Below are 16,437 nucleotides of genomic sequence, written 5' to 3' on the forward strand. Positions count from 1 at the left end.
CTTGAGAAATGAGGAATGAATACTGTACACTGCACTTCCAAAATAGCCATATCCATCCTCTGTTTAAGGGACTTGAGAATCCAAGGAGACATACCCTGCTTCTGCACCTGGCACTTTTCTCTCACTCATTTCTTTGTCTAGCTTCCAGCATGGAATACTCATGATGATACAAGCAATTGCATTTTCTCAAGTGCTTACTGTCAGGCTATGTGTTGTGCCCACTTCAGTGTTCACAGGCATAGGTATGGAGATAGGGTAGTGTGATGCCCATTTTATAGATGAGGAAGCTGAGACATTTCCCAGCAGGTCACCTATTATTTCCTTTGAGTAACCCATTGATTGATTGATTCCTGTCATTTCTCTACCACCTCTGGTCTAGTCTGCACGTCAGTGCTGGTCCCCATCTGTGTTCTTTAATATTCTCTTTTAGAAACACCTTTAAAGCCACCCCAGACTTTATCAGTCTACAGGTTGGCCCCAACTTCTTTTCCTTTATATCCCACAACCTCCTTACAGGACCTACACCACAGACCCCGGGGTGAGATACTGTGTCTTTTCCCCACTGCCCCAGCACAGGCAAACACCTATGTGCCAAGCACTCTGTTAGGATCTTAGGTACACAGTTCTTGGTTCAAAATTTTATACTCAGTGCCCAGGCAGACCTGGACACGTTACCTCTCCTTAGTCTCTACATGTATAATCCCAAACTGGTTTCCAACTCTTGCCCTTGGTGAACCTTTCCCTAACCAGTCAAAGCAACAGTGAGTCTGCCTTCCTCTGAATGAGACCTACACTGACTGTACCAGATATCTGTCTTCAAGTTTTGATCTTCTTTTCATGTGCCTGAATCTCAGCCTACTTCTGAGTTATGGAATCTATAAGGAAAGTCTGTTTCAGCTTATCTTTGATTACTAAACTCTAGTTTTTAAAGGAAGGATTGATTAATCTATAAAAATATATAAAATTTCATAAATTTTAGCCTTGGAATATCATACTTTAATAAAATATATTGCATTGTGGCCTGAGACCACATGTATTAAAGTATAAAAAATTAGATGGGTGCATAAATATGTCATATGGCTGTTTCTCTGGACTTTTTTTTTTAGAAACCCAGATACCACATCTTTTATTTTTTTAATTGATTAATAGTATTATGGTTACACCTTCTTCTTCATTAGTTATCGGCGCAAGAAGAAAGCCTGTTGAATATAAGTTAAGCCTTTAAGAGACGCTAATAAAATATCTTGAACTTTGAGTTAGTCCTTTGAGTTATGGGAGTTGTTAAAAATATCGTAAAAGACATAAATGGACTGAGTCCTGACTGAGGTGGGAAACCTGTTCTAGTCCTGGCTCAAGTCACTAAATGGGGTCACCCTGATTTAGTCAGAAGCACAATGAGCCTCAATTTCTTCACGTGTCAGATGAGGCCATCTACATCATTGCAGACATGGTGGGGTTTTGACCACTGAAGACTTGTGGGTACCTCTCTCCATTTTATGTTAGCCTAAATTGCATCCATCTATTTGTGTATATACAAGTATTCCTGGGAGATATTGTGGGCTCAATTCCAGACCATGTGAAGCAAAGAATGCAACAAAGCAAACATCACAATAAAGTGAATACTGTGATAAAGCAAGTCAAACATTTTTTGATTTCCCACTGCATATAAAATTTTACACTATTCTGTAGTCTATTAAGTATATAATAGCATAATTTCATATAAACAATGTATATAACTTCATTTAAAACTACTTTATTGCTAAAAAATACTAACCATTACCTGAAAGTCAGAAAGTCATCAGACTTTCATTATCAGAAAGTTAGCATCTTTTTGCTTATGGAAGGTCTTGCCTTGATGTTGATGGTTGCCTTTTGATCAGGGTGGTGGTTTCTTGTGGCAGTTTCTTAAAATAACCCAACAATGGAGTTTGCCACATCCCTTGACTCTTCCTTTCACTTGAATACTTAAGAGGCCCTTGTAGGGTTATTAATTAGCCTAGTTTCAATATTGTGGTAAGTAACTCAGGGAATAGGGAGACCCAGGGCAAAGTAGCAGGATGGGGAACAGCTGGTCAATGGAGCAGTCAGAGCATACACAGTATGTATTATTTATTGTCTTATGTGGGTGCAGTTCATGGCGCCCCAAAACAATTACAATAATAATGTCAAAGATCACTGATCCCAGATTGCTGTAACAAATATAACAACAGTGAAAAAGTTTGAAATGTTGTGAGAATTAGCAAAATGTGACCCAGAGACATGAAGTACCAAACGCTGTTTTGGAAAAATGGTACCAATGAACTTGCTCGATACAGGATTCCCCCAGACCTTCAATTTGTTTAAAAAAAAAAAAAAAGTGCAGTAAATGAAGTGTGATAAAATAAGGTCTACTTGTACTGTTAGTGTACTAGGACTTCCCTACAAAATACCAGACTGGGAGGGTTGAACACTACCATTAATTTTCTCACAGTTCTGTAGCCTGTGAAGTCCAAGGTCAGGGTGTCAGCAGATTTGGCTTCTTCTGGGGCCTCTCTCCTTGGCCTGCAGACTTCACCTTCTCACTGTGTCCTCACTTGGTCCTTCCTGTGTGTGTGTAAACATCCCCAAGGTCTTTCCGTATCCATATTTCCTCCTTTTTTAAGGACACCCATCAGATTGGACTAGGGCCCACTCTAACAATGTCGTTTTAACTTCATCATCTCTTTAGAGGCCTGTTTCCAAATAGAGTCACATTCTGAGGTATCAGGAATTAGGGCTTCTACAGATGAATTTTGAGGAGACACAGTTCAGCCCATGGTATCTATTTAAAATAGCATTCATTTGTTTTAAATTACTTAGAGACTAGTACAGAGAGAAAACCAAAAATAACCTTCCTAGTTAATGCCTGTTATTTAAAAGCATTGGGGTGGTAGGTACATGAAAAGATAACTCAGACTGTATTGAGGTTGTAAAAGAAAGAATGACACCCTCCTAGCCCCCTCCTCCTACTCTAAGGCAGCTTCTTTAAAAACAATTCTTTTACACCAATACATGTTTACTACTATACGGAGTCCAGGAGCATTTTTTTTCTCGGCCCTAATGTATCTCCAGAGTACGTATTATGTCACATGCTCTGAATTCGCCTTCTTTTAAGTGGCTATCCAATATTCCGTTGTGTGCATACCAGATTTTAATTTAACTAGTCATTTATTAATAGGCACTCAGGTTTTTTCCAACCTCCCCAGCCACCACGCCCCCAGCCTTTATAAACAATGGAGTTCTTTTAAATACCCATCATGGAAAGAATAGTAACAGTTCACTTAATAAAAATAACTGGCACCCAATTTTGGTGACAACAGCCAATGTTTATCACCTTCCTGTTTCTTGGTTTTTACTGGGATTGTTGTTGTGAAAGGTGCTTGTCTTTCTCACCCTCCAGTCCCTGACCTTATGCTAGTACCTCTTCTTCCTGCATAATGTGAAGGGAGGACCTTCTCTGGGTGGCCTTGGATCATCTCTGTATAGTGGTCCTTCCTCCTTGGGGGGAAAGGCTCTCCCAACTCAACAGCCATAGGCTATTTCTAGTTAAGCAAAACCATTTTTCTTGCAAGAATTGCTGTGTCCGTGTCCACAATGACACATGAATCCTTTCTGGCTGCTCCGACCCTTTGGACAGGGGCCAGCTTTCTAATGGAATGCGAACAGTCTTGCTGCTAATCAAGATTTACAGCTGAGACCAGGATGACCAGCCGCTCATTGGATTTGCAGACCCTCCAAGCTAACAGCAGCAGCTCCAAGATTAAGTGCAGAGCAGGGGCCCCAGCCCTGTTCTCTGGGCCCTCTCTCTGTCCCCAGACCAGCCTCTTAGCCACAGGTATCATCTGGTGTTATTTTATAAGCTGTGCCACCATGCAGATGTTCTTTTCTGATGAATTACTTTCATTTCTGACTCATTTCAGGAAATGAGGCAGTCTATCAGACTTGTTCTTCATTTCCAGACCTCCAGAGAGTTCATTTTCTCCTGGGATTTCTAACCACATGTGGGCAGTGCTTTATTTACCCAGATGTGGGAAATAACAGTAATGAACAGCCTTCATCTGAAGCAGTCCTTACATCCCTGAAGAATCCCATGTGAGGGCCCAGAGGTAGCTTATGCTCTTATTAATGTAAATATTTCTGAGACTTTGGTTTCATGACGCTTGTAGACATGCTGTGTGTATGAGCTTGGTGCAGGCAAAATATAATTTAGCAACAGATTTAAAGGGTAGTCTGGAGTGTTTCTAATTACTGTTTGTTTAGTTCAGCATTGCCTAATAAGTGGATTTAAGTAACCTTGGGGGTAGGGAATGTAATGTTCATATTACAGTCAACCATGCAAATCAGATTCAGAGTATTGCAGAGAACACACCATGGAGTCATTTTAAAGACGCAGTTCGTGGAATTTTGAATTTAGAACTGAGAGCATTTTGGGATGGACGTTGTCTGCCTGTCATGCATCAACATGAATTATACACATATCCAAAATCAACCTTACTGTGGGGTACAAGTTTGTATAAAATCTATTGGTAGCTTTTGGCACTCAGTTCTTTTTTTTAATTTGACACAAAAATTCTCATTCTTATGGGAGAAATGGGCTTTTCTTTCCTTCCCTTTTCCATCTTTCACTGGCCATATCAGAAACTGAAGTTGCGAGAAGGCCTAGAACAGTGGTTCTCAACCTGAGCTGTACCGGGGAATCAGCCTGGGAACCTTCAAAAATACTGATGCCAGGCTCCCACCCCAGAGAGTCTCGCTTAATTTCTGGGAACGCAGGCTACACTGGGCGGATGTGACGGTGCACTGAGGGTTGAGAACCGCAGGCTTGAGGGCTCATCTCACCCAGTGGTTCTCAGCCCGGACTGCAGGTAAGGATCACCTGGAAAGCTGTTGCAAAAAAAAACTACTGCCCCACTAATCAAAACCACATTTTGTGGGGGATCCAGGATCCAGGATTTTTAGGAAGCTCCCAGATGATTTCTGATGCACTGCAAGGGTTAAGGTCAACTGACACAATCTAACCATTCCATATCATAGATGAGGGAAAGGAGAACTGGAAAGGTCAGATGGCTTGCTCAAGGTCGGATCCTGGTTGTTGTGCAGGCAGGTCTGGAATTCAGGTCTGATGCCTTTGACTGGTTTGTCTGCTGCCTAGCCTGGCCCAGGTATATTTGTTTGTTGTATTTATTGATGCCTCCTCATCCTTTAGGTAATGTTCCTGCCTCCAAGAGGCCTTTAATGGCTCCTCCCACTCTCCCATCCAGCCTGGGTAAGATGTCCGTCCTTTATATTTAACGGCACTCTCCTTACCATTCCCCTCAGACTGTCAGTTCTAGAAGGACAAGATCCATGTCTTTCTTGTCCTTTTGGTAATTTGCTGGCATAGGATGAAAAAGTGCATGCTCAGTAGTGTCTTCACATGCTAGCAAGTTGACGAAAGGACAAAGACAGTGGCCTTGTCCTTCTAGAGCTGACAGTCTGAGGATAATATTTGGTGAATTGAAGTTCCCTAACTCTTTATTTGCCAGTTAGCCCTCATGAGTTGTTAAAAATAATCTACTCCTTTTCAAAGTAGCTTCTGAGAGCAAATGTTATTGTTTCCTCTCCAACTGCCCACTCTGCTGTGGGTCAGGATCTCAAACACAAAGACTGCCCACCCTTGCCTTGCAAGAGAGAAACTTGGGAGGGGGAGAGTTTATCCAGGAGATTTTGATGAAAAAGTAATGAAAGCAAGATTTCTGTGACTTTGCCTGTTGCTCAGGGTAAAGCGTGTTTATAACATCTAGGGACTTCCAAATAACATACTTAGAAGTGTATGTGGTGGTGGTGGTGTAGTTGCCAAGTCGTGTCCGACTCTTGCAACCCCATGGACTGGGAACCTACCAGGCTCCTCTGTCCGTGGGATTCTCCAGGCAAGAATATTAGAGTGGGTTGCCATTTCCTTCTCCAGGGGATCTTCCCAACCCAGGAATTGAACCCGGGTCTCCTGCATTGCAGGCAGATTCTTTACTGACTGAGCTACAAGGGAAGCTCTACACGCAACTGTGTGTAGCATCAGTGAAAGGGAGCACCTAGCGTTACCTTAAGACAAATTGAAAATAATAGTCTTTTATAAAAAAAATTTTTTTTTTAATTTTCTTTATCATGTTGTGTATGTAACTGATTAACCACATCCACTAGCATAGCTGAATTAAATCCTTTGGCTTCTCTGGGTTAGTATTTTAAAGTCTGTTCAACTGATTAAAAGACTACTGGGGAGATCAAGATGGCAGAATAGAAGGATACAAAACTCACTCTTCACATAAGCATATCAAAAATTATATCTACAAATAGAATAATTCTCACAAAAAACCAGCCAGACACTCGGGGAAGATCTCTTAAATGACCAGAGCTGCTCAAGAAAGATCCCCATGGAACTGAGTAGGACTGAAAATAATGAGACCAGCTCCCCTGGCAGGGATCTGTAAAGGAGAGAGTGTCTGCGCAGGCAGGTTGCTTTGTGAAATTCCTCTGTCTGCTGGGACACCTGCCAGGACTGATAGGCAGCCGGGGGGGCCTGGACTCTGCTCTTGAGGAACATGCACATGCTGGCCTGCTAGCAGTCAGGACAGAGTGAGTCCAGCCCTGACACTGAGGACTGCCACCTCGCTGCATTGCCAAGCCTGAAATGCATGCTAGGTGGGGCAGCTAGTATGTGCTAAAGTCCTAAAACTCCAGCGAAGGGACCCTGGGAGAAGACTTGGTCTAGCTTCATGGTGACAGCCTGGAGGACTTGAAGTGTGGTCCATTGTTAGTGCGGGTAGGGCAGGATATGGGTCCACCAGTGGAGCTCCATTGTTATTGATCGCTACCTCATAGCAGGGCTCGGCTCTGGTGGTTTATGCTTTTGTAAGCATGTACAGGGTGGGGGTAAGGGCTGACATCTGAGCTTATTAGCTGTCCAAGAGTGGGGGCAGGTTTGAACAGCAGTGGACTTTGTTCATGCGCATGTGACATGGCTGATGGTATCACAGAATCCCATGTCCTCGGTGGACAGTCCCAGGCAGGAGTATGTCGCAGTTTCCTCCTCAGTAGGAGTGTTTCACCCACTTCACACCAAAGCTTGGAGCTAGATCTGGGGTGGACAGATCTAGGAAGAGACCTGACACAGAGGCAACGTAGGTCCCAGGCCACGGTTCAGTCACCTTAGTTTTTGGAGCCACAGTGCTCTGGCCCCTCCACCAGCTTAGCACTAGGTCTGGGATGAATATACCAGAGAACGGAATGTGACCTTGGGCTAATTTGGGCAAAATCGTGGATACCTGCATGGGAAGCACATAAGTCCACTGTGACAACATTAGTCTCACTTGCTTCAGCGCTCACCTCCTTAGGGGCAAATTATATATTTAAGGGCAGTGGAGCTTTATTGAACCTGACCCTCAGGATTTCTGCTCCAACAGCTGTGGAGCAGACCTCACAACTGAGAGGGGTGTGACAGCCACGGAGCAAAGAGGAGGCACTGCCCAACACCCAGTGCAGGAACTGGACACCAGAATGTCAGTCACACCCCCTATCAAGGGGATAATGCCCAGCACGCTCTGAGGAAAGATGTGGCAGGCATTTATACCAGAAATAGCCCCAGCACCAAAAATATTGGACACCCTACGCAGGAATGGATGTACTCAGTCCCTCAGTCATGTCTGATTCTTTGCAACCCCATGGACTGTAGCCTGCCAGGCTCCTCTGTCCATGGTATTTTCTTGGTAAGAATACTGGAGCTGGTTGCCATTTTCTCCTCCAGGGAGAAATCCCCCAGGGATCAAACCCATGTCTCCAGCATCTCCTGCATAGAAAAGAGGCAAGAATCTATAGGAAAGGGAGAAATCATAATAGGAAAGGCAAATATATAAAATGATTGAAGATCATTTAGCTGAGCCAGTACATAGATTAAAAATAAAAATCAGAATTTTTTTTTTGTGAAAGTAGTTATAACTACAATTAATAGAAAAGATAAAAAAGAAGATATCAAATAGGACCTCAAAACCACAAAATATGGAGGGAAGGGAGTAAAAAAAAATCTTTTAGAATGTGTTTAAACTTATATGACTAATAGTCTAAAGCCAGTCATTATAGTTACAGATCACCATACTTAAAAACCAGGGTAACTGCAAATCAAAATTATATAGTAGATTGACAAAAATAAATAACAAAGGAACTCAAGAATAATTCAGGAGGAAACCATCAAATCACAAAAGGACAAACAGAAGAAATGAACAAGAAGAATTACAAAGTCAACTAGAAAATAAGGTTTAAAATGGCAATTAATATATATTTATCAAGAATTACTTCAAATGTCTTTGGACAAAATGCTCTGAACAAAAGACATAGAGTTACATATTGGATTAAAAAAAAACAACAACAAGAACCTATAATATACTGCCTATGAGGGACTCATTTTAGGCTGAAAGACACACATAGATTGAAAGTGGGGGGATGGAAAAAGATATTTCATGCAAATAGAATCTGCAGAAAAATAGGGATAGCAATACTCATATCAGACAAAGTAGGCTTCAAAACAAAGTCCATAAAGACAAAAATGGGATGGGGGGACACATGTATACCTGTGACTGAGTCATGTCAATGTATGGCAAAACCCAGCACAATATTGTAAAGTAATTAGCCTCTAGTTAAATAATTTAAAAAGAAAGACCAAAAAAAGAGCCTACATAACAATAAAGATGAATACAAGAAGAGAATTTTACACTCATTAACATATGTATACCCAGTTTAGAAACACCTGGGCTTCCCTGGTAGCTCAGGTGGTACAGAATCTGCCTGCATTGCAGGAGACCCCGGTTCAATTCCTGGGTTGGGACGTTCCCCTGGAGAAGGGATAGATTACCCACCCCAGTATTCTTGGGTTTCCCTGGTGGCTCAGATGGTAAAGAATCTGCCTGTAGTGCAGGAGATGTAGATTCAATCCCTGGGTTGGGAAGATCTCCTGGAGGAGTGATGGCAATCCACTCCGGTATTCTTGCCTGGAGAATCCCCATGGACAGAGGAGCCTCATGGGCTATAGTCCATGGTCACAAAGATTTGGATACAACTAAGTGACTTAAGCAGAGCACATAGAAGCACCTAAATTTGTAAAACAAATACTAACAGACATAGAGGGAGAAATTGACAGAAATACAGTTAGAGTTGGAGACTTTAATACTGCTCTGACATCAATGGACAGATCAACCAGACAAAATTAATAAGTCAACAGAGATATCAAATGACACAATTTAACTTACTTAATATACAGGACACTACATCCAAAAGATATCGAATACACGTTCTTTTCAAGTGCGCCTGAAATAGTCTCTAGGATTGACCACAAATTAGGACATAAAACAAGCCTCAACAAATTTAAGGGGATAGAAATTATTTCAAACATCATTTCTGAGCACAATGGAATGGAACTAGAAATCAACCACAGAAAGAAAAACTTCAGGAAAAACAAAATGCATTGAGACTAAACAACATTTTTCAGCAAAACCAGTGGATCATGGTGAAATTAAAGAAAAAATAAGAAAATTCTTCAAGTTCAGTGACAATGAAAACACAACCTTACAAAAGTCTATAGGATGTAGCAGAAGCAGTTTAAGAGTTAGAACTGGACATGGAACAACAGATTGGTTCCAAATTGGGAAAGGGATATGTCAAGACTGCATATTGTCACCTTGTTTATTTAACTTATATGCAGAGTACATCATGCAAAATACCAGGCTGGATGAAGCACAAGCTGGAATCAGGATTGCCAGGAGGAATATCAATAACCTCAAATATGCAGATGACACCACCCTTATGGCAGAAAGCAGAGAGGAACTAAAGAGTCTCTTGATGAAAGTGAAAGAGGAGAGTGAAAAAGCTGGCTTGATACTCAGCTTTCAAAAAATGAAGATTATGGCATCCAGTCCCCTCACTTCATGAGAAATAGATGAGGAAACAGTGGAAACAGTGACACTTTATTTTCTTGGACTCCAAAATCACTGCAGAGGGTAACTGCAGCCATGAATTAAAAGATGCTTGCTCCTTGGAAGAAAAGCTATGACCAACCTAGACAGTATATTAAAAAGCAGAGACATTACTTTACTGACAAGGTCTGTATAGTCAAAGTTATGGTTTTTCCAGTAGTCATGTATGGATGTGAGAGTTGGACTATAAAGAAGTCTGAGTGCCAAAGAATTGATGCTTTTGAGCTGTGATGTTGGAGAATGCTCTTGAGAGTCCCTTGGACTACATAGAGATGAAACCAGTCAATCTGAAAGGAAATCAATCTTGAGTATTCATTGAAAGGACTGATGTTAAAACTGAAGCTCCAATGGTTTGGCCACCTGATATGAAGAACTGACTCACTGGAAAAGACAGCTAATACCACCGAAATACAAAAAATCCGAAGAAAATGCTGTGAACAGTTTGGCAACCTAGAAGAAGTGGATGAGTTTCTAGAAATATATACCCTGTCAAAACTGAATCAAGAAAAAAGATACTTTGAACAGACAAATCACTAAAAGTGAAATAGAATCTATAATAATAATAAAGCTCCCTACAAACAAAAGTCAAGACCAGAATGCTTCACTGGGGAATTCTACCAAACATATAAAGAAGAACTTAAACTAGTCCTTCTTAAACTGTTCCAGAAGATTAAAGAGAAGGGAATACTCCCAGATTCATCTGTGAAGCCGCCATCACCCTTATACCAAAACCATACAAAGATTCCATGAAAAAAAGAAAATGATGACAGGTAAATACCTTTGAATATAGATGAGAAAATTCTCAACAAAATATTACCAAACCAAATCCAAAAAAAAAAAAAACGATCATACACCGTAATCAAGTTGGATTCATTCCAGGGTAGCAAGGATGGTTCAGCATACACAAATCAATGTGATATACCACATTAACAAAAGAAAAGACAAAATTCATATGGTCATCTCAATAGAGGCCAAACATTTTTTTATAAAATTCAACATCCAGTCATGATAAAAATCTCTCACCAAAGTGGGTATAGAGGGGACATTTCTCAACATAATAAAAAGCCATTTATTACAAACCCACAACCCACATACTTAAGGTGAAAGCTGAAAGCTTTTTTTTATCAAATTCATGAATAAGACAAAGACACCCACTGTCACCATTTCTATTCAACATAGTATTGGAAGTCCTAGCGACAGCAATCAGACAAAAGAAATGAAAGTATCCAAATTGAAACGGAGAGGTAAAATTGTCATTATTTGCAGATAACATGGTATTTTATAGAGAAGCCTAAATATGCCATATGGAAACTATTAGAGCTGATAAATTAAGCAAGGTAGCAGGATCCAAAATTAATATATAGAAACCTGTAGCATTTCTTTGCCCAACAATGAAATATCAGAAAACAAAAGTAAAGATCTCATTTATAATCACACCAAACACATACACATACACACAGAGAAAAATCTAGGTGTAAACTTAACAAAGAAGTTGAAAAACCTCTATGCTGAAAACTACAAAAGATTGATAAAGGACACTGAAGGTGATTAAAGAAATGAGGGGAATACCATGCTCTTGGATTGGAAGAGGATGTAGCATTGTTAAAATGCTCCTAATACCTATAGCACTCTACAGATTTAATGTGACCTCTGTCAAAATTCCCAGGACATTTTTCACAGAACTAGAACAAATAATTCTAAAACTTGTATTGAGCCACAAAAAAACCAGAGCTGCCAAAGCAGTACTGAAGAAAAACAAAACTGGAGGTATAACCCTTCCAGACGTTAGACAGTGCTACAAAGCTATAATAATCAAAACAGAATGGTGTTGGCACAGAAATGGACACAAAAATCAATGGAACTATATTCAATATAATAAACCATAATGAAAATAATCTGAAAAAAAATACATATATATATGTGCCTGAAAAATAAAAAATGAAAATAACAATGAAAAACCACCACTCTTCTGTCATCTCAGTTTGCTTAAGGTCATGTTTATCCTGTTACCTTGTTATTTGAAAACTGGTTCCAGATTTTCATTATTTATGTTTACTATTATAGCCATTACAGAAATTTGTCTTAGAATGTAGTCAGTATATTTTTACCTTACAGGTGGCCTGGAGGCTCCACATAGGGTAGCAGAAAGTTGCTGTTTTTCTCATTTGGAGAATTCAGAGTTTAAAGTTTTTGGAGCCAAGTCTACCAACATGGCACCCCACTCCAGTACTCTTTCCTGGAGAATCCCAGGGATGGGGGACCCTGGTGGGCTGCCGTCTGTGGGGTCACACAGAGTCGGACACGACTGATGTGACTTAGCCACTTACCTACCAACTGGGCTACGTTGTTGGGTAGATGTTAAGATGGATGTAGAGAGGTTGCAGTCAGTATCCAGTAATGACCGATGTGTATGAAATCTTTCTGAAGTCTTACTAAGATTTCATAGGTTCAGAGTTTTCATATTCCACGTAAGCAGCAGTGTGGCAGAGTATAAGCGAAGCCACTGTTCATTGGGAAATCTTCCTCAAACTAATGTCCTTAAAAATTTCTGGAGAAAGCTAAGTTACTTAGCTGGAGGTAAATATACAACATTTTATATTATAATTTCATTATATTGTGGAATAAAAGTCAACATTTGTATAACTTTTTAAGGTAAGACATTTTAAAGAACTCTTTAAAAGAACCATTTTAAATTTCTTTAAAATTTTAAAGAAATTTTAAAGCACCACTTTTCCAGGCTCTTCTTTGCTGCTATTTGGATGAAAAATTAAACCAATATAGGTTTTTGCTAAGTAACCAACTTCTGTCTCACCAATTTTGAAGGCTCAGGAGTACATCCAAGGGGAAGGAGGGAAAGGAAGAGTCTACTAAATATGTAAGACACCATGTTTTCACCCATATTGTGCCATCAAATATGACTGCCCAGCAAATTAGGAATTATTCACATTGATTTTTGCATGTGAAGAGGTCTGTACTCACCTCTCCACTAGGGAGCAGAGCCAGAATCTGAATCCTGTCTGTCTGATTCCAGAGTCCTTGTATTTTTCCCTTAACATGGCCTTTCATGAGAATGACGATATCGCCAAAAGAGCCTGTTTATTAACTCTGAGCATTTTCTGTGCTGGTGGAAGAAGGCTGGCCTTAGTTTCCCCTAGAGTTGTTATTAAACACCAGTAAGTTAACATTTACAGACTTACGTGACACAGTTAAAAGGACGTCCTCACAATATCTTAAAAAGTTCTGGTTTTAAAATGACATGTCGTTATTGTAGTAACCCTCAAGAGTTCCAGTGTATTCATTGTCATGATTTTAAAGGGAGGAAAGGAATGGTCAGCAGTGGCTATTTTTAGCCACAAGACATACAGTGTCAGATATAATTTTGTGATCTCACTCAGACATCATGCCTTTGATTTGAGGGAGGCAGCAAAGCAAAATGATTGATAGTTTATGCTTTGCCCTGCAGTTCCTGAGCTGGAGAACCCTGGCCCTGCTATATGCTGTGTGATGGTGGGCAAGAGACCTGACCTCGATGCCTTAGTTTCCTTGTCAGTAAGACAAGAACAGTAACAGCTTGATTGCTGTGTATCTGCTTACAACTTTGATAAAAGTGTCCCTATTCCAGGAATGTTATCTTCATTCATCATGAGTCACAGAGACCCTTGTGCTTTCTTCTGGAGCTCGTGCTTATCTCAGCAGGCCTGGGCTTGGCCGACCACTCCCTCCTTCTTGAAATTCTTTCTTTCCTTGGCTTCCGTGATACTCCTCCATCTTGATACTGCTCACAACTCCCTCGTTTCTTCTGTCTCTTCTGCTGGATCTGTCTTTCCCCATTCCTGGTCCTCAAACTTTGCAGCCCCAAGGACTTTGTTCTCTGTCCTATTCCCCATCTTAACTTACTCCTCCGTGATCTTCACTTCCGGGGCCTCAAATACCTTAAACTGACATGTTGATGACTTCACAGACTTATCTTCGATTCCTATCTCTCCCTTGCTTTGCAGCTGCCTGTTTAACCTCTTTACTTGTTTGTCAAACAGCCATCTCAATTTTGACACGTGCAAAACCCAGTTCTTGATTTCTTTTCTAACCCTGCACGCCTGTTGTTTCTCATCTCAGTTGCCCAGCCACAAAACTGAAGTCGTCTTTGATCTCTGCCTTTCTCTCCCATCTCATATGTGAGCCATTAGCATCCATTCCAAATACAAGTGCTCCTAACCTCCCACCCACACTCCTAAATCCAAGTGCAGACTACCACCAAATCTTGTGGGAATTCTGCAACCACTGCCTAAGTGAGCCTCAGCTGTGTACCTTTCGCTCCAAGTTCAGACACAGTCACAGCGATCCTTCTGTGTTACATTTTTATAAGATCTTCAGTGGATTCCCTCCAAATAGTGTACAGTTCAAACTCTCAGCCATGTTGTACTTAAGGCCCCTGCTCCCACTTTGTCTCTTCCAGCACTGCGTGTCTCTTGAAATGCCCTAGACACACCAGACTCTCTCTGTTCCCTGACAAGCTGCACCCCCTAGCCCTACCCCAGAACACTGTCGTCATCCCCTCTCACCTCCCAACCCCCTTCTGTCTAGAATTCCTTCTCTTGCACCTCATTCAGTTCTCTCTCAAAGCCACCCACTCTGAGCTGGCCCTCTGACTCATTTGAAATATCACTGTTACTCTGTGTCCTCTTCACATGCTTTACTTGTTTTCAAAGCATTTCTCACCACCTGAAATATGCGAATGGGTATTTGTTTATTGCCTCTGTCCTCTGGCATATTGGAAAGATCCCTAAGGATGATGTTTTGGTGCTTAATACACATTTTCTGAACAACTGAAGGAATAGGGAATTAATGCTCTGGTATGTGTGCTCAGTCATGACAGTCGTGTCTGACTTCTTGTGATCCTATGGACTGTAGCCTCCAGGTTCCTCTGTCCATGGGATTCTCCAGGCAAGAATACTGGAGTGGGTTGCCATTTCCTACTGCAGAAAATCTTCCTGACCCAGGGATCCAACTTGCATATCTGGCATCTCCAGCATTGTCAGGTGGATTCTTTTCTGCTGAGCCCCCTGGGAAGCCCCCCTAGTTCTTTGGTAGCCCTATATTAAAAATTAAAGGCCAGATATCTTGTTAGACTCTAATATCCTTGTGTGTCTCTCCCCCCCATTTTCTCTATACCCTTTTAGAATTTCTAAAACGTCTAGATGTACTATAGCTCTTTATTACTCATATTACCTTCCCCTTGATGGTCTAATACCTTTTCTCATCACTCTTGTGTGGTTTCTCAGGGTCATTCAAATTCTATGTGTCTCTGCCTCCAATAAGTACATTCCCATCCTGTCTTACTAGATCCCTGAGTAGCTTTCAGCACAGTTTTCCATTCTGTTCTTGAAATTCCCTTCTACCTACTAGCCATTTGTTGATCCTTTGCTGGCATCTCCTTTTGGGGACCTCTGAATGTGGAGAATTCTTCAAGTTGTGGCTTAGGCCTGCTTCTCACTCTGCATGCTTATTGGTTCCCAGGGCTTTGCTGCTGCTCCTAAGTCATGTCAGTTGTGTCCGACTGTGCGACCCCATAGACGGCAGCCTACCAGGCTCCCCCGTCCCTGGGATTCTCCAGGCAAGAACACTGGAGTGGGTTGCCATTTCCTTCTCCAATGCATGAAAGTGAAAAGTGAAAGTGAAGTCACTCAGTCATGTCCGACTCAGCGACCCCATGGACTGAAGCCTACCAGGCTCCTCCATCCATGGGATTTTCCAGGCAAGAGTACTGGAGTGGATTGCTCCGTCCCAGGGCTTTACACACCTTCAATTAGCTGATGACTCCCCATTGTACGTATGTGTCCAATACTGACCTCTTCTGACCTCCAGGCCCCACATCTGACTGCTTCCTGGACACTTCGGATGCCTCATGCTCAAGAAGAACTCTTGATTCACTTCCAGATCTTATCTCCCTGAACCTGCCTTTCCATATCCCATCTTGATACCATCATCCTCCCCATTTGCAAAAAGTCAGAAATTGGGTATCATCCTGGGTTTCTACTTAATTGTCCTCCTTTGCTCCAGTACCTTTGTTGTTGTTCAGTTGCTGTGTCCGACTATTTGCAACTGCATTGACTGGAGCACTCCAGGCTTCCCTGTCCTTCACTATCTCCTGGAGTTTGAGTCAGTGATGCTGTCTAACCATCTCATCCTCTGCCATCCCTTCTCCTCTTGCTCACAGTCTTTCCCAGCATCAGGGTCTTTTCCAATGAGATGGCTCTTGGCATCAGGTGGCCAAAGTACTGGAGCTTCAGCTTCAGCATCAGTTCTTCCAGTGAATTTTCAGGGTTGATTTCCTTTAGGAATGATTGGTTTACTCTGCTTGCTGTTCAAGGAACTCTCAAGAGTCTTCTCCAGTACCACAGTATGAAAGCATCAATTTTTGTGCTCA

At 41.4% G+C, this 16,437-nt stretch overlaps 1 protein-coding gene across 5 annotated transcripts in view; it reads left to right on the plus strand.

The window, feature by feature from the left end:
• Positions 1-16,437, plus strand: part of ANO6 (anoctamin 6) — a 233,180-nt gene that overhangs the window by 49,773 nt on the left and 166,970 nt on the right. For 4 of the 5 annotated variants that reach the window (XM_044941665.2, XM_025284022.3, XM_006073712.4 and 1 more), the window contains exon 2: positions 5,225-5,284. The exons of the other annotated variant lie outside the window; for it this stretch is intronic. In XM_044941665.2, coding sequence (XP_044797600.2) covers positions 5,225-5,284 — 60 coding nt within the window. The remainder of the gene's footprint in view (positions 1-5,224; positions 5,285-16,437) is intronic. 5 annotated transcript variants of the gene reach the window in all.

The sequence above is a fragment of the Bubalus bubalis genome, chromosome 4, assembly GCF_019923935.1.
Source record: "Bubalus bubalis isolate 160015118507 breed Murrah chromosome 4, NDDB_SH_1, whole genome shotgun sequence".
Taxonomy (NCBI): domain Eukaryota; kingdom Metazoa; phylum Chordata; class Mammalia; order Artiodactyla; family Bovidae; genus Bubalus; species Bubalus bubalis.